The sequence below is a fragment of the Lampris incognitus genome, chromosome 2, assembly GCF_029633865.1.
Source record: "Lampris incognitus isolate fLamInc1 chromosome 2, fLamInc1.hap2, whole genome shotgun sequence".
Classification (NCBI taxonomy): Eukaryota; Metazoa; Chordata; class Actinopteri; order Lampriformes; family Lampridae; genus Lampris; species Lampris incognitus.
The window spans coordinates 81,667,267-81,689,455 of NC_079212.1; the positions used below are offsets into that span (position 1 = coordinate 81,667,267).

The 22,189-nt window shown below is 43.1% G+C and overlaps 1 protein-coding gene across 1 annotated transcript in view; it reads left to right on the forward strand.

Moving 5' to 3' along the window:
• The window catches only part of LOC130130544 (cytochrome P450 2J2-like), a 123,603-nt gene that overhangs the window by 54,264 nt on the left and 47,150 nt on the right, over positions 1–22,189 (forward strand). Inside the window, exons 10-11 of the mRNA XM_056300250.1 lie at positions 3,827–3,895; positions 4,113–4,181. Coding sequence (XP_056156225.1) covers positions 3,827–3,895; positions 4,113–4,181 — 138 coding nt within the window. The remainder of the gene's footprint in view (positions 1–3,826; positions 3,896–4,112; positions 4,182–22,189) is intronic.

Genomic DNA, 22,189 nt, shown 5'->3' on the forward strand with positions numbered 1-22,189 from the left:
CTGATAACATTCAGCAATACACGTTCGATTTCCAGCTTCATACTCATCACTCTGTCTGACACGCTCTTCACCTCCAGCACACTCTTGACATACTCTTCCCTCAGAATTACCCCTATCCCATTTCTCATCCCATTCGCACCGTGGTAGAACAGTTTGAAGCCACCTCCGATACTGCTGGCCTTACTCCCCTTCCATGGTCTCTTGCACACACAGTATGCCTACCTTTCTTATTTCCATCATATTAGCCAGCTCTCTCCCTTTACCAGTCATAGCGCCAACATTCAATGTTCCGACTCTCACCTCCACACTCCTACCCTTCCTCCTCTCTCGCTGCCTTTGGACATGCCTTCCCTCTCTCCTTCTCCTTCGCCCAACAGCAGCATAGTTTCCACCGGCACCCTGCTGGTTAACAGTACCGGTGGCGGTCGTTGGTAACCCGGGCCTCGACCGATCTGGTATTGAAATCTTATTTATGATCCGCATATTTGATTTGGCAAAGATTTTACGCCGGATGCCCTTCCTGACGCAACCCTCCCCATTTATCCGGGCTTGGGACCGGCACTAAGAACACTGGCTTGTGTATCCTCAGTGGCCGGGTTTGAGTAAGGATCTGAATACGATACATTCAATATTTCAACATGTTATATAAACAGGATCAGAATCAGAATGTGAAAAAAAAGAAACATGAATCATCAAGAGTTATCATTGATTCATTCATTGTGTATTATTGTGTAGTCGTCTCTCTATACCATGCTGGTCAAATCTCCTGACCAAAGGCGGTCTGTGTCATCTTGTGCTAGTCCCTGACCTCTTCCCAGAGAGGAAATGGGTAAAGAATGTTCGAGAATGGGGTCCCGCTCTCATTCCATATATGGATGTGTTTGCACTGTCTTGTAATCCTGTGTAACTGGCGATGACCAGATGTTTGAGCCCGCCTACTGTACAACATATAGGCAAAATGTATGGTTTAAGTTGACCAATGGGTAAGCATTTCTTTGTCCAAGGAAAAGGCATTATAAGGGAGGTGACTCCTCTGGTCAGGGAGAATACAGGGACGTGGCCCATTGGGGTCTGGCTTGTGTATCTCCATATCAGGAGTGGGTAACATAATCCAGAATGGGCCGGTGTAGTTGCAGGTCTTTTTTCCAACCAAGCAGTTACACACCTGAGTCTACAAATCAAGGTCCTTAGCAAAGACCATTGGTTGACTAATAGAATCAGGTGTGTAACTGCATGGTTGGAATAAAGACCTGCACTCACACCGGCCCTTTCTGGCTCATGTTGCCCATCCCTGCTCCATACAGTACGGTGGGAGAATGCAGGGCGGTGTTCTCCTATTGTATAATACTATTTGTCTTGTCTTGTCCTGTATTGTACAATACTAAGTGTCATTTATCATTAACCATTATTGTTTTGTGTAATTATTTCTGAGTCCAGAGTGTTTGCAAGTAAATATCCTCACCAAAATAGTCCAGGAATTTTGCTCCAAGAGCTGGAAATACAGACATACAGAAATACATCAGTTACAACTCAGGAGGGCTTCTCAATTGGTTGTCTTTTTACACGTGTAGTGCCCACCCCCTACTCTGTGTCTATAGACGCCATGAAAGGGAATAAACTAGGAAGGTGGGGCTACGGGTTCATATACTAATACTATTCTGAATAAGAGTTAACTATACCCAGCAAAATTATGCTTAATGAACTCAAGTTATTATTCAGAATGGAATAACTGGACCAGACAACCTCCTTATATAAACAGGTAATGTATTGAATTTAGGAATATGAATAAAGTTGTGACAGCAGCAATGCGAACAGGCGCACAATTATCAATTATGTCAAATACCCAAATGTGCATCCCAAGCATACGAGTGCTTTTGAGATGGGAAAATTATTTATATATATATTCTAAATGTAAATACAATTTTAAATATATTCTAAATGTAAATAAAATTCTAAATGTAAATAGAATAGAGTGGGAAATAATTTGTATAAAGCGAGACCAGGATTATGATAATCTTATATCTATTTAGTGGACAATATGACACTATCTGTGAGTATACCTCCATTACAGCTAACTATCTATAGCTTTTAAATAGATTGGGCCTAATTATTTTGACGGTAAGCAGTACTATAGCAGATACTCTGCTTTAAATGGACCCCTAGGAATGTTTTGGCTGTACCATAACAGAGTAATTCACCTTGTGCTTTAAAACAAGTGCACGTACCTTTTGCGGTACAATAATATACCCCAAGTAAAAGAAAACACAAAATACCTGTTGCTCAGTATCACAAATGTAACAATAGTGGTGGGCCCACACACTTTATAACCCGAATAAAATAACCCCAAAAGCCGGCATAAACAAATAAACGTTGCAGGCCTGGTCGCTGCTTGGGGACAATGGGCCCCTTCACTCAACAGAGCCGAATGAGACTGTATTTACCAATGTCCGCGGGCGGTCGTGTGGGACAAGTAGCGCCGCCTAACAATGGAAAGAGAAGTCATGCGAGCGAATAACAGAACCCAGGGATGTTGTGTACAGGGAGAAAAGGAGAGGACCCAGAACCGAACCCTGTGGAACGCCTGTAGTCAGTCTGCGAGGCTCCGACACAGATCCCCTCCATGTCACCTGGTAGGAGCGACCCGTCAGGTAGGTTGCAAACATTGAGAGTGCATAGCTTGTGACACCCAGCCCCTCGAGGGTAGAGAGGAGGAACTGGTGGTTCACTGTGTCGAACGCAGCTGACAGATCCAGGAGTATCAGGACAGAGGAGAGAGAGTTTGAACATGTTTGGAGCAGAAGAAGAGTGTGAATCCACTTCGGCCACGCCGCCCCAATTATCACAGCCGGCCGTCCTCGCCGCGGCTGTGAAGCTCCCAGAGTTCTGGCAGAGCAACCTGGCTTCGTGGTTCCAGCATGTTGAGGCGCTGTTCCACCTGCGTGGAATCTCCGCTTACGACTCCAGATACAATTTGGTCGTCGCTGCACTGGACTAGCAGTCCACACGTCGTGCAATGCACGGCTGAACCACCAGCTGAGCAGAGAAACACATCACCTGCACACTCACCTGAACAGTCACCTGTGCTGAGAAGATCCAAACGCAAGGCCAAAGCACCTGACCGTTTGAATCTGTAATGTAATGTAAAAAAATTTTTTTTTTAAACTGAGCTGTATCCTTGTGAGTTGTCTTGAACGAAAGACTGAAATCAAACATGAACGCTTAGTTAAAGGAACCTGGTTATGTTGTTAAAAATAGATATATATGCTTGTTTATGCTGTTGAAAAAATATATATGTTTGTTTGAAAATGTTTTTGTTCATCCTTGTGGGTGACAAGAATGTTTTTATTACAGTTTGAAGTTGTTCCTAAGGTTAGATGAATAGTTTGTTTGTGTATAGCTACATCTAAAGGAAATGGGATGTGGTGATAGGAGGTAATACTAATATACTTACCAATACTTACCACCTGAGGGCAGTAGCCACAAACGCACCTACCTGTAATCTATACCAGTATTGTCTTTAGTAGTCTGTAGGATTCCGGCAGAAGAAGACACCACACGATACTTGGGGCACATGTTAGCTGAGTTTTCGCAGTACTTTAATAAATAGTTGTAATTGTTGAACCCAAGTTCCTTCATTTATAATAAGAAAGATTACAATTAAATGAATGCTGCGGTCTAATGAATCTTCTGATATGATTGAGGGTACAATAAATACATTCTATTCGACGAGCAAATGCCTTTGCAAGTATTTTTACATCAACAGATGACAGTGCTGTACTGTTCTCTTTATGTGTTAAACTTCAAAAGTGTTAACATAAATAAACAGCCAGCCAAACGCCTATCCAAGAGCCAGGAGAGTGAGCGTCCTTGCTCCTTTATTGACTTCGTAAATCAGGTAAGTAGTAGGGTCTAAAACCTCAATTCCGTGACCACTCTCTGGCTAACATGTTTTGATGATTTATTTGACTTCTATGGACTTTTTGAAAGAAATTTAGCTCCCATGTCCCTCCCAAAAATCTCGGGCATTTTTGCTAGAGGGCCAAATTCAAGATGGCTGCCTGTGACACTTTTTTCATATAAGTCAACCATGAGAATTCTGATTCTGACGTCAGTTTGACATTATTTTGACCCAGAAATCCAAGATGGCCACCATCAAGTGGAGTGAAGATGTGAACGGGAAGGTGTTTTTCAGTGAACGTTGCCTATAAAAGACAACTTCTAAAGTAGATTTTACTTTGAAACTATATTTTATCATTTATTCTGGTAGATCATGCTGTTACCTTTCAAATGATGTATAATACACCAAGGTTTAAACAACAATAACTTATAAAATATGGTAAACATGTAGCCTATACTTGTCTGTACCTCCTGTGCCGTGTGTGTGTGTGTGTGTGTGTGTGTGTGTTTGTGTGTGTGCGTGTGCGTGCGTGCGTGCGTGCGTGACGGGGTTGCGGGTCAGGGCGGGCCTACTAATAGGCTGTTAGTTACTGTCCCTTCAAAAATATTGTGGTCATGACCTTTCAGAAAATTAGCTAGCTAGCTAGCTATTAGCCTATTCCGCAGTCATCACATTCTTGATCCTGAGACTAAAGTAAGTATCACAGTTTTGATGATATTTTTATCAGTGTTGTTTTTAATAATAATAAGTAATATTTGTTAGCTAATAAAGGCTAATCACGTTTCATATTTGCTAGCTTGATCACAATTGCTACTAGTTGCTGACTTTAGCTCACACACACACACAAGCAGGCACACAGCATTAATAGTGTGTGTTTCATAGGCTATACATATTCACTACACACACATACACACACACACACACACACACACACATTAATTTAACAACCGTTCATAAACTAGCATAGCTAGTGATTTTGATCACATTTTAACATTGTGCCAACCAATGCTGTGATAGGGCTGGTTGGCAAAAATGCACATGACTTTAATCACGAATCACCTAATTTTATAAAACTTTTGTGTGAAGTATATACATTTTTATATTGTTACATTATATTAAAGTATCAACATAAAGTACATTATTTAATTGTAGGAGATGGCCTGTAGAGGAGCTCAAGCAGGAGTCGTGACAACTTTCTCTTTCGGCTACACAACGTGCACCATTTATTCCTTCCACCATTACAACAACAACAAAAAACCCGCGCAGCGGAAGTGTGTCACTGTAAACCCGAACCGAGGAAACAGCAGCTGTAAACTAACGTTCCTACTAGCTCAATAACGGGAATTATGTAGCCCCATAACCACTACAGGCCTCTGTTAAAAAAAAGCACCAGTTCAATTAAGCAATACTCAAACTATAAACTAATGTACCTTCATAGCAAATCACCTTGAGAGGCCGTCAGCAGACTAGACTAACCGTACAGTTGTCAACGTTCAAGCGTCGGACGTCTGTCTTCAGCAGCCTTAAGTAGAGCGATGCCCAGATGGTAACTGGCCTGATGGAAATTGCCAACACCTGCTGCCGAAGGAGATACCCGGCCCAACCTCAATGGTGACGTGCTGAGTGGGACTGGGAACGTGACTGTGGGTGGCATGGGGGCACAGCAGATTTGTCAATTAAGTCCCCCCCCCCGCCCCCGAGGGCGGCCAGCGGCCGTCACACACACACACACACACACACACACACACACACACACACACACACACACAGAGATCAGTCGGGAGTACAGACAAAGACCCCGAGCCTCGTTGTAACAATAGGAACTATTGTTAGGAACCATTGTTCAGTTCCTTGTTTACACAGGGGTCGTTTAGGTTGTTGCACCTGGAATAACGGACCGAGCGTGATGCATAACCTTACGTGCCGAAGTTATTATTAAAGTTTATAGCCCCGTGGGGTTGAAACGAGTTGTAACGTCTCATTAGTAGAAGGTAACAACACACTTTAACATGGTGGCAGCGGCGGACGACTCGGTTTGAAGTTTGGTGCGGAAAAGTTTCTAGGAGCGGGAGAGCGGTTAGTGTTCCTAAGCAACGTTCAGTATATGTTAGCATTAGCTGCTAGCGTGAGACTGCCGTGTGACATGGATGGGCTTAAACCACCGCAAACGTTATGTCTGGACTCAAGCAACCTTTCGAGGACATGGAAGACCTGGAGGGACGAGTTTGCTCTGTATGTGGATTTAGCCATGGCTGACGCCGATGACAAACAGAAGGTGAAACTGTTCAGCTATCTTGTCGGGGAGAGCGGCAGGGAACTTATGGACACGTTACTGGGCGACACACCGAAGGATGCATGGACGTTAGATGACGTTATCGAGAAGTTTGATGATCACTGCGACCCCAGCGTTACCGAGACTGTGGAACGTTATCGTTTTTTTACAAAAAAAAACAGGGCACCAGGGAAAATATAGACCACTATGTCATGGAACTGAGAGTGTTGGCAAGAACATGCAACTTTGGGACAGTGAGAGACTCGCTCATTCGGGATCGGATTGTGTGTGGAGGTAACAACACAATCGTAAGAGAAAGACTTTGTGACCTCACATAGATGAATGGATCTGTAGCACTAATGGACTTTTGGGGGGGCATGAATGAAAAAGAAAAAAAAGTGAATCACAAATGTTGTGCAAATGTATTAAAGGTTCTTTAAAAAAAAAAGAAACTGAAAAGAGAAAGGATGTAACAATAGGAACTATTGTTAGGAACCATTGTTTAGTTCCTTGTTTACACAGGGGTCGTTTAGGTTGTTGCACCTGGAATAACGGACCGAGCGTGATGCATAACCTTACGTGCCGAAGTTATTATTAAAGTTTATAGCCCCGTGGGGTTGAAACGAGTTGTAACGTCTCATTAGTAGAAGGTAACAACACACTTTAACACTCGTGAGCCTCCTCACGTCGTCGGGCCCCGGGGCACGAGCCCCGGTAAGCCCTTGCATTAATACAGGCCAGGGCAGCGTATATACGAAATATGTTTCATTGGCTGAGTGCGCAATCCATGGAGACACCAGCATGACTTTAAATCGCCACATTGTGGTAAAACCTCACTACCGGCTTTGCTTGGTTCAGCTCTTCCATTAGAATTGTAAAGCTACAAGTGTAATCCTTTGGTATATCATTCTCTCAGAATCTGTGTAGTGTTGGAGAAGGTTTGGATTACATTCAGTGTGGATTTGCGCACCAATTAATTCTAATCATATGGTCCCACCCTCTATGATAGATTCTGCTTTTAAGACCTGGAACAGTAATTGCATACATAGTTTTAAGGTATGGCCTGGGGTTCGAACGCAAGCCCTTCTTGCTGTGAGGCAACAGTGCTAACCACTGGACCACTGAGCTGCCAATGCAATATCCTCCTTTTCAGTTTTCAGTCATGGCCTACTACTAACAATCGACCGAAACAGTTGAGTCATGTCAATATTAAACACAATTTTGTTGATGTTTTGGAATACAATTTAATTATATTGTTTGCATTGACTCAAAAAGTATACGAATAAATGTTATTGTTTATTTAATTTCTACCTCCAAACAAAATTGAAAATAAAAGCAAAAACAAATAATCTGCAGCTTAGTCAAAATTGTGTATGTATATCTTCAGTTTATTCACATACACTTCTTCCACGACTCCACAGTCCATTAAGTGTACGGTGTTCCATGAATCGAGGCTTGTATTGAATACATGGTGCGAATACATGAAGTAACACAACCCTACTTATGATACAGGTATGCACCTTATTATGCAGTTACAACTACCTTATATTACAAGTATGCACCTTACTATACAGGGAAAACTAGTAATAGCAGTAATTCATGTTCATACTCTTCTGTCATGGCTCTGAGCCGGTCATGACAAGTAGTCAAGTTTCTATGCACTGTTATTCTAATTGAAACAACACTTTGCATACATATCCATTAACGCTTCTCTTCAGTTTTGCCTAAGGACTCCTAAGCCTAAATCAATATCGGAAATTTGGCCTATTGGCATGTTAAGAAATAGTTTTCCCCTCAAGGCTTTTCAGTTGTTGACCCATTACCAGTTGATCTTGGAACCAAATGTGGTACATAGCTTTAGGGGACATAAATAAACAAAGATGAAAATACACCTCCACCAGATCAACAAAGGTGGGACATTGTTAACCAATGTAGTAGCCAAAGGGTGCGGCCCAATACAGCACTCACCATAACCTATGGAACAGTGGTCAAATCCTCATAAAATTAAATCCAGATAGTGAGTACAGATAAACAAAGATGTATTCAAGTATGTTGAAAAGAACCAATAGGTAATGCCACAAATAAGAAAAAAGAGGATCTCTTCAACATTTTATTTCATCTTGATTCTCATCAGATTTCATTTACATATTTTAGAGGCAGATCAATATATGTGTAGCATACTGAGGTACGATATCTCAGTGAACGTGTGAATTTGGAAGAATGAGTTTGGTTAAATTTAAGATTATGATTCGGGGGCATCACATTCTGTCTTAGAATGACTAAATGTCACTCAGGGCTGTTAAGATCAATAAAATAATTTGAAAATGTTTCGAGTTTAATAAATCTGTGATCTCTTCAATATTGAATAAAGTCAAATCCACAGCAGTCATCAGTTTAATTAATTGAACTAACAATAGTTGAGAAGCTGTATGAAACAGTGGGTAAATGAACAAATGAAAGCAATGAACATAAACGAAACAAAAACTCAATAAACTCGATGGGGATATCAATAAATTGGGAACTTATTAGTGAATGAATAGCAATATGTGATCATAGGAGACCATTATGATATGAGACCAATATAAGACCAACATGATAACAAATAGGTCACTGGCAGGTGGTATCAGTAGACCTCAACTAACTTTGCCTGATCATGATACGCACTTCAGTTGTAATCAGTGGCTCAAATGTAACCCCCTTCCAATGCCCCTTCTAATCTGAGAGGACAGAGTGTTGCGCCCAATGATGCTTAGCGCGGTGCCTCCACCTGGAATGACTAGGCACACTACTATGTGTCTCCAATTGTCTCCCAGGATATAAAAGTGTGACAGGAATATGTCTTCTAAAACCCAACAATGTGTATGTTCTAGATAAACCAGCTGACTCATAGAATTCACACACAAAAGTATTAGGTTACTCAAAAATAACACGTACTGTGATTTAAAAATGCACAGTAATACGGTAAAATAATAATCATATGACTCTTGAAATTAAAGAGATGTTTTACCTATACAAGGCACTGAATTGGTCTATAGTAAGTTCAACTCAAAATACTCTTCCAAACACTTCAATTATATTATAATGGCCTTAAATCAACTCAAATGACTTCCAAAGAAAAGAAAGAAAAAAATCAATTGATTGGACATGATTTGGAAAGGCACACACCTGTCTATATAAGGTCCCAATGTTGACGGTGCATATCAGAGCAGAAACCAAGCCATGAAGTCAAAGGAATTGTCTGTGGACCTCCGAGACAGGATTGTATCGAGGCACAGATCTGGGGAAAGGGTACACAAAAATTCTACAGCTTTGAAGGTCCCGAAGAGCACAGTGGTCTCCATCATTCGTAAATGGAAGAAGCTTGGATCCACCAGGACTCTTCCTAGAGCTGGCCGCCCAGCCAAACTGAGCAATCGGGGGAGAAGGGCCATGGTCAGGGAGGTGACCAAGAACCCGATGGTCACTCTGACAGAGCTCCAGCGTTCCTCTGTGGAGATGGGAGAACATTCCAGAAGGACAACCATCTCTGCAGCACCCCACCAATCAGGCCTTTATGGTAGAGTGGCCAGACGGAAGCCTCTGCTCAGTAAAAGGCACATGACAGCCCGCTTGGAGTTTGCCAGAAAGCATCTAAAGGACTCTCAAACCACGAGAAACAACATTATCTGGTCTGATGAAACCAAGATTGAACTCTTTGGCCTGAATGCCAAACGTCACGTCTGGAGGAAACAAGGCACCTCTCATCACCTTGCTAATACCATCCCTACAGTGAAGCATGGTGGTGGCAGCATCATGCTGTGGGGATGTTTTTCAGTGGCAGGAACTGGGAGACTAGTCAGGATCGAGGGAAAGATGAATGGAGCACAGCCAAGACAACGAAGGGATGGCTTCGGGACAAGTCTGTGAATGTCCTTGAGTGGCCCAGCCAGAGCCCAGACTTGAACCCCATTGAACATCTCAGGAAAGACCTGAAAATAGCTGTGCAGCGATGCTCCCCATCTAACCTTACAGAGCTCGAGAGGATCTGCAGAGAAGAATGGGAGAAATACCCCAAATATAGGTGTGCAAAGCTTGTAGCTTCGTACCCAAGAATACTTGAGACTGTAATTGCTGCCAAGGGTGCCTCAACCAAGTACTGAGTAAAGGGTGTGAATATTTATGTACATGCAATATTTCAGTTTTTTATTTTTAATAAATTTGCAAAAATTTCTACAAAACCTTTTTTGCTTTGTCATTGTGAGATATTGTATGTAGATTGATGAGAGAGAAAAAAGGAATTTAATACATTTTGGAATAAAGCTGTAACATAAAAAAATGTGGGGAAAGTGAAGGGGTGTGAATACTTTCCGGATGCACTGTACCTACAGGGGCTTTTGTGACATCCCATTCTAGATGCATAGGCATTAATATGGGGTCGGTACCCCCCCTTTGCAGCTATAACATCTTCCACTCTTCTGGGGAGGCTTTCTACAAGATTTTTGTAGTGTGTCTGTGGGAATTTTTTTTTTGCCCATTAATCCAGAAGAGCATTTGTGAGGTCACGCACTGATGTTAGATGAGAAGACCTGGCTCGCAATCTCCATTCTAGTTCATCCCAAAAGTGTTCGATGGGGTTAAGGTCAGCGCTCTGTGCGGGTCGGTCAAGTTCTTCCACACCAAACTCACCCAACCTTCTAAAGATTGAGTTTGTAGCCAGAGAACGAGCCAAAATTCTCTAAAATTTAAATAATAGACTGGATTTTTAACATAAAGCAATAAATCATCCACGTGTAGAGATAGTCTATTTTCCACACCCTCCCGCACCACACTCTGGAAAGAGATGGAAGTGCTTAAAGCTGCAGAGAGAGGTTCAATGGCCAGCGAAAACAGTCGGGAGGATAGAGGACATCCCTGATGTGTACCATGTTCGACGGCAAAAAAGTTTGAGGGAATGTCATTAGTGCAGACATTAGCTTGGAGGGATGTATGTAGAAGGCAAATCCAAGAACAACATTTATTCCCAAAGCAAAATTTTTTAAAGGACAGAAAATAGGTACAGCCATTCTACGTGAGCGAACGCCTTCTCGGTGCCGAGGGAGATAACTACTTGGGGGCGCGGAGTGAAGGATTTCTTAGAATAGATTATGTTAAAGAGTCAAAGAAGGTTGAATCAGTTCATCTGGATACAACCTTTATTGACAGATACGTTTCATCACTCAACTAAGTGACAGTGACATCTTCAGACTGAAGATGTCACTTAGTTGAGTACAGTAGTTGTACTGTTTTAAGTATTCCATTGTTCACCCATTGCTGAAGAAACCGAATTTAGTTCCCGTGTCCTTAGGTTACTACAGCACAATCTCCAAATTGTCTTTTTTTCCCTAAGGTTCTGGAGAGAGTAATTTCATTTTAATTGATTTCTTTTATGAACACTAATAGTGTTTTTAACAGTTTCCAGTCTGGTTTTAGAGCATTTCATAGTGCTGTCTTGGTAACATTACCAACTAATCCAGGGTTGGGTAGTAACGAATTACATGTAATCTGTATTACATAATCAGATTACAAAAACAAGTAACTATAATCAGACCAGATTACACTTGAAAAAATGTGTAATTGGGTTATAGTTACATGGTCAAGGACTATGTGATTACATTTTGATTATGTCTTTAAAATGTGGCAATATGAAAATCACGATTATATATATATATATACTATATACACTCACTGGCCACTTTATTAGGTACACCTTGCTAGTACCGGGTTGGACCCCCTTTTGCCTTCAGAACTGCCTTAATCCTTCGTGGCATAGATTCAACAAGGTAGTGGAAACATTCCTCAGAGAGTTTGGTCCATATTGACATGATAGCATCACGCAGTTGCTGCAGATTTGTCGGCTGCACATCCATGATGCGAATCTCCCCGTCCACCACATCCCAAAGGTGCTCTATTGGATTGAGATCTGGTGACTGTGGAGGCCATTTGAGTACAGTGAACTCATTGTCATGTTCAAGAAACCAGTCTGAGATGATTCGAGCTTTATGACATGGCGCGTTATCCTGCTGGAAGTAGCCATCAGAAGATGGGAACACTGTGGTCATAAAGGGATGGACATGGTCAGCAACAATACTCAGGTAGGCTGTGGCGTTGACACGATGCTCAATTGGTACTAAGGGGCCCAAAGTGTGCCAAGAAAATATCCCCCACACCATTACACCACCACCACCAGCCTGAACCGTTGATGGATCCATGCTTTCATGTTGTTGACGCCAAAGTCTGACCCTGCCATCAAAATGTCGCAGCAGAAATCGAGATGACTCATCAGACCAGGCAACGTTTTTCCAATCTTCTATTGTCCAATTTTGGTGAGCCTGTGCGAATTGTAGCCTCAGTTTCCTGTTCTTAGTTGACAGGAGTGGCACCCGGTGTGGTCTTCTGCTGCTGTAGCCCATCTGCCTCAAGGTTCGACGTGTTGTGCGTTCACAGATGCTCTTCTGCATACCTCGGTTGTATTGAGTGGTTATTTGAGTTACTGTTGCCTTTCTGTCAGCTCGAACCAGTCTGGCCATTCTCCTCTGACCTCTGGCATCAACAAGGCATTTTCGCCCCCAGAACTGCCGCTCACTGGATATTTTCTCTTTTTCGGACCATTCTCTGTAAACCCTAGAGATGGTTGTGCGTGAAAATCCCAGTAGATCAGCAGTTTCTGAAATACTCAGACCAGCCCGTCTGGCACCAACAACCATGCCACGTTCAAAGTCACTTAAATCACCTTTCTTCCCCATTCTGATGCTCGGTTTGAACTGCAGCAGATCGTCTTGACCATGTCTACATGCCTAAATGCATTGAGTTGCTGCCATGTGATTGGCTGATTAGAAATTTGCGTTAACGAGCAGTTGGACAGGTGTGCCTAATAAAGTGGCCGGTGAGTGTATATATATATATATATATATAAAATGACCAATGCTATTGACTCATGAAAAGGCGTGACATACATGTGGAGGGAATCCAAGCAGCTCTGTCTGTATACCCACTAGAGGTCACTACTCAACCAATGGCCTAGCTTGTTTTTTGTACGCAACTGACAGAACCATTACATTCATACGTTGAGTCAAGATGGAAGGTGCAAGCAGCAGCGGTCCATCAGCACCAAAACTAGTATTCTATTCCTGGCAATATCGCCAGCACTTTCAGTTAAAAAAAAATGTGCACAACAACATTTACGTCGAGTGTAATCTGTGCAAACCTAAAATACAGGTGCTGTCATCAGCAAAGACATCAACTTCAAACCTGAAGAAACACCTAGAGGTAAGCGTCCCTCTCAGTTAGCTAACGTTAGTAAACGGATGGGTTTAGCGTTTTGATAAAGAATGTTGTTTAAAACTATTTCAGTGCTCATAAGCACATTTGCGTCTGCCACATCAGTACTGATAATGGTAGTTATGCCTTAGCTCGTTAGGTAACATATTGTAACGTGCAGGGATAAGTACACACGTTGGCCATTGGCTAATGAGTCGGACCCCTTAGTCGAGCGGCTAGCGATGGCGCCCGCGGTGCGGGAGAGACGTGTTCGCGTCCCGGCTGCGGCAGTTCCTGTGGTTGCCCCCCGAATTCACAACAATATAATACCGAGTAAGTACGGATATTGGATTTTGAAAATATTGATCTTGCTATGCATAGTGTTACCCTATATGATTGTATGGAGTCTGAGCACTCATGTTGCTAGCTGTAGTCTGCTGAACTGTGTGCAATTTTCAGTCGTTTTCCTGTCGAAATAGAATATTGATGCTTTTGGTCACCCATTTCCACTGTAGCTGGCTAGCTAAACTGAACATATGACCGGTTGATTTTAGAAAATAATGAAACTTTAGCCTATACGGCGCGCTGTGAAGATCACCCACACTCAGTATAACTCTTCGGGGGGAAGAAACGCGTTTTCACAGTTTTTTTTTTTTAATGATGTTTATGTTTTGTAAGTTGCTTGGGACAAAAGCGTCCGCTAAATAGCCTACTCAGCTGTAACAGTAATGCCATCCGATGATTTGACTCAACAATAGTTCGAATGTTAGTCACAGCAACTCAGTTACTGAATGATAAAAAGTGCCCCCAACCCTAACTGATGCCAATGAAATGTCTTATCTAAGTGCTATGAGTTTTGATATAAGGGTAATTGCCTGCCTGTCAGAAGTAGCCTAATTTATGAACAAAATTTCAATTATTTAAAAAGTAATAGGATAAAGCATATTATTTCTAATGATTTCCAATCAAACAATGAAAATAACTTTAGAGGAAAACTTAATGTTTTTGTTTAATTTTTTCCCTTCCATGCATTTTCAGAGAAAACATGCTGGGACATTTGTGAAGAGCACACAGAGGGCTGACACAGAGACTTCAGGACCTAGCAGATCAACTCGTGGAGAGCCAGAAGTGAAACAAGCAAGGATTGAACAACTTGTGAATAATATTTCCCAAACCAAAGTAAATTCCCTTGTCTTCAGTTTCATTGTGGATGATGTCCAGGCATTCTCTCTATTGGAACAGCCTGCGTTTAGGAAACTGAAGGCATAAGTGGGGGAAATGGCTAGGCTTGAAAAGGCACACGCACACATGAAAGAGGAGCTTAAAGCAAAGCTAGGAAAAGTGCATGCGGTGTGCACAACAGCTGATTTGTGGACAGCTTCCAATAGGAGCTTTTTTGGGATGACTTGCCATTGGATCGAGGGCGACGAGCTGGAGAGGAAATCAGCAGTGCTTGCCTGTGCAAGGATTAAAGGCAGACACGCATACTACATTGTTGCTGCTAAAATACATGGGATTCACGTGGCTTACAATATTGAAAAAAAAGTCCCAGCTACTGTCACAGAAATGGTAGCAATTTTGTTAAAGCTTTCAGAGTTTTCAACAGCAAGTGATGACCACGATGAGGCTGATGACCAAGTTGATTTTCAGGATATGGATGCTATTCTTGCTGAAGAGACAGATGAACACTTGCATCTATTTCTACCACCCCATCAGATATGTGCATCGCACACAATGAATCTGATAGCCTCCAAGGATCTTGTGAAAGCTTTGACACAGGGGCCAACGCGCAACATGTACTGCAGTGTAATGGCTAAATGCTCAGCATTATGGAACAAGGCCCACCAATCACCATTGGCTGCTGAAGCTGTGGGCCTTGTCGGCTAGGAGTGACACATAGGGAAAATGAAACTCATTGTTCGATGTGTTACTCGCTGGAACTCAGAGTTTAATGCAGTGCAAAAAGTTGTGTTTTTAAGTGAGGCACAACTGGGGGAAGTTTGTGACCGCCTGAAGATTGCCAGGATGCTTGCCCATGAGACTGCCTTCTTGAAAGAATATGCTGAGGTCTTGAAGCCACTCGCCTTCACTCTGGACCTTCTGCAAGGAGAAAATACGTATATTGCTTCTATGGACTGCTCATACCCACATTACTTGTTGTAATACAGTAATTTGACAATGGGTGTCGCTAATGCGCTGTACTGTCCTCTAGTGTCTGCTTATAGTTCCGGTTTGTGTCTCCTTATTGTTCCGGTTCGACTTTCTGAATAAACACGTGAAAAAGCAATAGGTTATGGGCCCAGAGTGTCGCTAAAAGGCTGTTTTACACGGAATTTTGTGTGACATAAACGGCGTTGTGGAATTCACAATGGAAGATTAGCTGTTTATTGACAAGCTGAGCGGACCAGAGAACTGGGCAATGTGGAAATTTCAGATGGAACAATTGCTGAAAGCGAAAGGACTATGGGGAATGCTAATGGAGACGGATATCCTAGCTGCAGATGCTAATGCACACGCACAAGCTGAATTCACGAAACGGAGAGAGAAGGCATTCTCTGTGTTAGTGCTAAATGTAAGTATGTTACGCCCCTGTAAGGGAGGATAGACAGAAACAACACACGGACACGATGTTGCTGCAGCCAAGTCCGATGTTATAATGCATTTTCAAAAACTTTCATATTTACATGTTCACAAAGCTTCTCAATAAACATTGCATTGTCCTTATAAGAACGTACACAATTAGAAAAATATAGCATTGCCAATTGTCACAATGAAAAATACCAATATTGTCTTTATGTTACCTTAAACAACACAGAAAACACATTGGATATCAATCAGAAAAATATCTGCATTAGACATTTAACCAGAATAAGCAGAATATCTTTACAGCATCTTAAAACAGCAGTAGAAAAGGAATATCGTTACAGTAGTTTTAAACTGACTTCGGAAAATACTTTGAATCATCACCTTGAACGGACTTAGAAAATTACCTATTGCGCCTTTAAAATAAACAGCATAATATGTGGGCATTGTTCCAATACTAGATACTATTGTTATGCATTCAACCCTGAGGACAGTTTAATCTCAATTAAACGTAAACACAAATAAAAGTAATTTTGCATTCACACATTCAACTGATATATTTCGTAAACTGCAACACTTTAGCATTACTATTGTAACCATATCATGTAAAATGAATGCAGAGCAAATATGCTTTGTCATGAGAAGCTGCCTCACTAAATGGCGACCATTACGTTTCTACTGCGCTGCTGTGGACGTAACGCAGCGAGCTAGCATGCTACAGCTAGCATGCTACAGCAGAGCAACATTTCCAGATTAGCCAAACTACGTTCAGATGCTAAAGTTACTGCAGATACGGATATTTTACTCCCTGCGTGTTCCTTATAGCATAGGAAACATATGCCCACCGTGGAACATATCACAACTATCGTTCTTACCTGTAAGGGGGGGATAGAAAGAAACAACACACGGACACGATGTGGCTGCAGCCAAGTCCGATGTTGTAATGGCCGACCGCAGGCAACACCCCATCCCCCCACAGGTCTGAACAAGACATTAGCAGTGGACAAACAGATCAGCAGATTACAGGCCGACGACCAAACCTGGCGAAATAAGGTAACACTGCAAAACGTAACCTCCAGTGTACCTTCCCAAAACATCATGGGATGTTAATTAAAACTAGACTGTACATTTTAAACACAGCAATGTCATAACCATTACAAGTACACCCCAGTTCTGGCTGATAACAAGTTGCCAGACTCTGAAGTAATACTAGGGGTAGTATTGGTCGATGATCAATGACCACACCGGGTTAAAGAACTCAGGTTTAATCGTGGCTCAGTAGGCAGACGTAATAACCATACATGGTAGTGGTGTAACCATAATAACAGTCCGGGTAGTACATAACACCTAGTGTAGTTCCAGTGTATATACATGGCGTTATATCACTACATCTCCCCTGTTTAGTTTTCAATTTTTACAGTATCAAAATACAAACATATTCAGAGCCCTCCTTTTGTGTGTGATTGTCTCTACTCATAGTCCTTGTAGTGAGCTGGTTTGGAAACAGCTCTTCCATATCTTGTGCGTACTGTCTTGTGTGTTTCACAGCTTTGACTGGAAGAAGTTCCAGCTGCATGAGTGTCCCGTTGAGGTTCTGTGAAGCGGGTTCTTGCGCTCCTCAGTGCATGGGGGTGGTGACTTTCCCGCAGGTGGCTCCTGCCACGTCTGAGTTTGTTCCCATTTGATGTTTGCACAATGTAGCTCCTTGGCTCATCGCGCTTTTGTACGACGGTGGCTGGATACCAAGTCCCTTTTTCCTTGTTTAGGACAGATATGTACTGTCTGGGACCGAGTGGAGGTAGTTCTCTGCCGCTGCTGCGGTCATGATGTTCCTTCATGTTTGCTGTTCTCTGCTCCAGGTGGAGTCGGTTTTCCTCCTTGCCTGTGTCCCCTCGACTCGGCAGCAGGGTGGTGACTGGCCTTCCGAAGATCAGTTCTGCTGGTGATGGTAGTTTACTGTCGTTGGGTGTTGCTCTGACCTGTAGTAAGGCAACTTGTATGTTACCTCCTTGTCTCATGGTTTTCTTCACAATGGATTTGATGTGTCGCACATGCCTCTCAATGAATCCATTGCTTTTTGGATAGTGGGGTGAGCTTGTCACGTGCCTGATTCCCCAGTCAGCCGTGAATTTCTGGAACGCGTGCCCTGTGTACTGGGGTCCATTATCTGTAAGTATCTCGTCAGGCCTTCCAAAAAAAGACATGTACATTTCCATTTCATCCACTAGAGGGAACTTTGAATATCTGTCCACAATCAGTAAATACTGATGTCCATCGATCTCGAATAGATCAGAAGCTAGGGATTGCCATGGTTTTGACGGTGTGTTGTGTGGGTTGAGAGGTCGCTTTGGATTTGCATCCTGATGTTCCACGCATACGCTACATGACCTGCAGACTCTTTCGATGTCATCGTTCATTCTGATCCAGTAGACACTTTCTCTCGCCAGTCGCCGTGTCTTTTCGATGCCCTGGTGTCCTACATGCAGCTGTTCGAGTATAGAATCAGTCATGGAGTCTGGGATGAGCACCTGTCTGCCTTTGAATATGACTCCTGCTTCAACTGCGAGCTCATCTCTGAATGACCAGTACTCACGTAGTTGTCTTGGTAGAGCTTTGATGTTGTCTGGCCATCCCTGGTGGATCAGCTCTTTCAGTGCATTGAGTCTGGGGTCGCTGGTGGTTTCCGTGCGGAGTGCGTCCTGTTTCTCGGGAGAGAAGTTTATCATTGCAACAGTGAGCATCTCTGGATCCTCGACTTCTGCCTCTATTCCGTCAATGTGCTCGTCCAGCTCGATGTTGCTGTTGTTCTCAGGGTTGGGTAGTCGGCTGAGTGTGTCTGCCAGGACCATCTGGTTTCCTGGTCGATACGTGACCTCATAGTTGTATCCTTGTGTTTTTATCAGCATTCGCTGAAGCCGTGGCGGGGCGGCATGCAGTGGCTTTGTGCATATGGTAACGAGGGGTTTGTGGTCTGTAACTACAATGAATGACTTCCCATACAGGTAGGTATGGTATCGCTGCATTCCATAGACTATGGCCAGCATTTCTCGCTCTATGTTGCTGTACCTGGATTGGCAGTCGTCCAGTGTCTTTGAGCCAAAAGCTATGGGTCTTTTGTTCTGCACTAATGCCACGCCCAGTCCTTTCTGTGATGCATCGACCTCAAGTGTCAGAGGTGTGCTTGGATCATAGTACTTCAGGCAGTCATGTTCGTGGATAACTGATTTCAGGTCCTCAAAGCTCTTTTGGTGGTCAGTGTCCCATGTCCAAGGCACGTCACTTTTCAGCAGCACCCTCAGTGTGTGTGCTTTGTCTGCGAACTTTGAGATGTAGGGTGACAGGTAGGTCAGCATCCCCAAGAATCTGCTCAGTTCATCTTTGTTCTGGGGTGTCGGCATTTTCTGGATGTCCCTGATTTTGGCTGGGTCAGGTTTGATACCTTTGTCTGTGTACAGGTTGCCAAAGAATGAGATGCGTGTCTGTTTGATTGTGCACTTGTCACTGTTGAACACAATACCGGTCTTGGCTGCTCTCTCCATCAGGTTGGTCAGGTTCCTGTCATGCTCCTCTTCGCTTGCTCCGTAGACTGCGATATCATCGGCTATGCTGACGACACCGTCGAGCCCCTCCAGGATTTGGTCCATCTTTGCCTGGAAGAGATCTTGAGAGACACTGAGACCAAATGGCAAACGTTTCCAGCAGTATCTACCCAATGGAGTTCGGAATGTGGTTAGCAGTTGTGACTTTTCCTCTAGGTGTATTGACCAATATCCAGCTTTTGCGTCAAGTTTGCTGAATATTTTTGCATTTGCAAACTTCGGGTTCAGTTCCTCCACAGTAGGAATCTTGTGTGGGCATCTCCTAAGGCTGGCATTAAGCTTTTGGGGGTCTAAGCATATGCGAAGGGAACCGTCTTTCTTTGTGCTGTATGCCAGACTCGAGCACCAGTCTGTGTGCTGTTCTACTTTTCTTAACACATCTTGTTCGACTAGGTTATTCAGTTCATCTTTCAGTTTGTCTTTGATGTGAATGCTGCACTTACATGGTGGGTCTATGAATGGTTCAGCATCCTTTTTCAGGAAGAGCTTGGCCTTTCCACTGAAGTTGCCGATTTTGTCAAACTGGTCTGGGGATGCTCTCTTTAGGTCTGCACTGTTAGATATGGTCATTTTGGGTTTTGTCTGTCTTGTGTTGACTTTTTTCTGGTTTGCATGTCCTTTCTCGGTCACTGCATCTACATTGACAGTCACTAGGTTTAACAGTTCACATGTTGGCAGCCCAACTATGGCTGGCCCTGGTACGTCTACAACACAGAACCTTGCATTGATCCATTTGGATTCTTTGTACTGGCATGGAATGTCAATGGTGCCTAGGCAGGGGATGGCGTGACCACTGTATGCAGATAGCCTCCTGTTGGTTTTTTTCAGTCGTTTCTGGGTGCATGCATTTTCACCGTACATCAGCTTGAAGGTACGCAATGGGAGTGTGTTGCCTGACACACCTGTGTCTATCTTCAGACGTAGTGTGTATCCATGACCAGGTAGGTCAGGTGGTGTCACCTTCAGGACTGTGTACTCCTCCTCTCTGGCCGGCTTGCTGTCTATGCTATGCATGCACTTTTCACTGATAGTTATGGAGTGTAACTGTTTCTGGTAAGTACTTTCGTTCTCACTGTCTGTTTCACTGCTACTCTCTACAGCATGTATGCGAGTCCTGCTCTGTTGCTTTTTGTCTATATAGGTTTTGCACTTGTGCTGTTTGTCTTGTGGTGTGTGGGACTTACTTCCCCCGCTCCTGCTCTGGCTGGAGTGTTCCTGGCGCTCTCGTTTGGCCTTCCTGCAGCACCGCTCCCAGTGACCTTTTGCACCACACGCATTGCATTCATCATCATATGCAGGACATCGACGTGGTTTGTGGCTTCTCCCACAGTTACGACATATGCGTTCCCTGTCCACAGCGTGGATTCTCTCATTGTGTGACAGGCTAAGTTTGTCTAACTGTTCATTACCTGCTGTCAGGGCTTCATATTTTCGTCCCTCGGCCAGAACCTCTGCTAAGGAATATCCTTTTGGTTTGTTGTATAGATCATTCCTCAGGGCATCATGGGGAGTGCTCGCAATAATAAGCTCAATCATACGCTCGTTCAGCTCTTCGTCTGAAAACTGACATTTCTGTGCTAGTGTTCTGGCTCTGGTCACAAAATCATCAATATTCTCATCTGGTTTCTGTCTGTGTTGCATCAGTTGCAGTCTATGGATTCTGAAATTTACGTTCAACTTCAGCTGTTTTTCAAAGAAGTCCCATAGTTTGGCAGGCTTTTTCTTTTCATCATCGGTGAGACCACTGGCGTTCAGTCTTTTTAATCCTTCATCTCCGATTCCACGACATATTTTCCTAGCTTGTTTAGCTGCGCCATTTATTTCTTCATCTTCTAAATACAGAGTCATTTTCTGTTTATACAGTGAAATTGCCTCACCCAGGTCCGGGTCTGACCAATTCATCGTCGGTAGATGCGATGCCATGACGTCTCCTGTTGCTAGCTAGCTAGTTAGCTTTGCGGCTAGCTCAGCTCCGGCACACTCTTGCTTGAATGATGACAGAAATTATCCACGGACAATTTTAGCAGTCTATCTTCATTCTTCATAGAGAGTACTTTACCGCTGTCACCATGAAGTAATACTTGGGGTAGTATTGGTCGATGATCAATGACCACACCGGGTTATAGAACTCAGGTTTAATCATGGCTCAGTAGGCAGACGTAATAACCATACATGGTAGTGGTGTAGCCATAATAACAGTCCGGGTAATACATAACACCTAGTGTAGTTCCAGTGTATATACATGGCGTTATATCACTACACACTCCAAAAGAGGCGTGGAACACGCTGAAAGGACATGTTGAGAGAGATACTTTGGCAAATAAACTGTTTCTTAAGAAAAATATTTCAGATGTGAAATGAAGGAAGGAGAAAGTTTAAATGAAGGATCTGACTGATCAGCTAGGAGCAATAGGTTCTGTGATTGAAGAGGAAGACCAAGTTATAACACTCCTGGGTAGTTTGCCACCAAGCTATGCTACAATTGTCACTGCGCTAGAAACGAAGATTGACAATTTGACACTGCAGTTTGTTCAGCAAGCATTAATAAATGAAGCGCAAAAG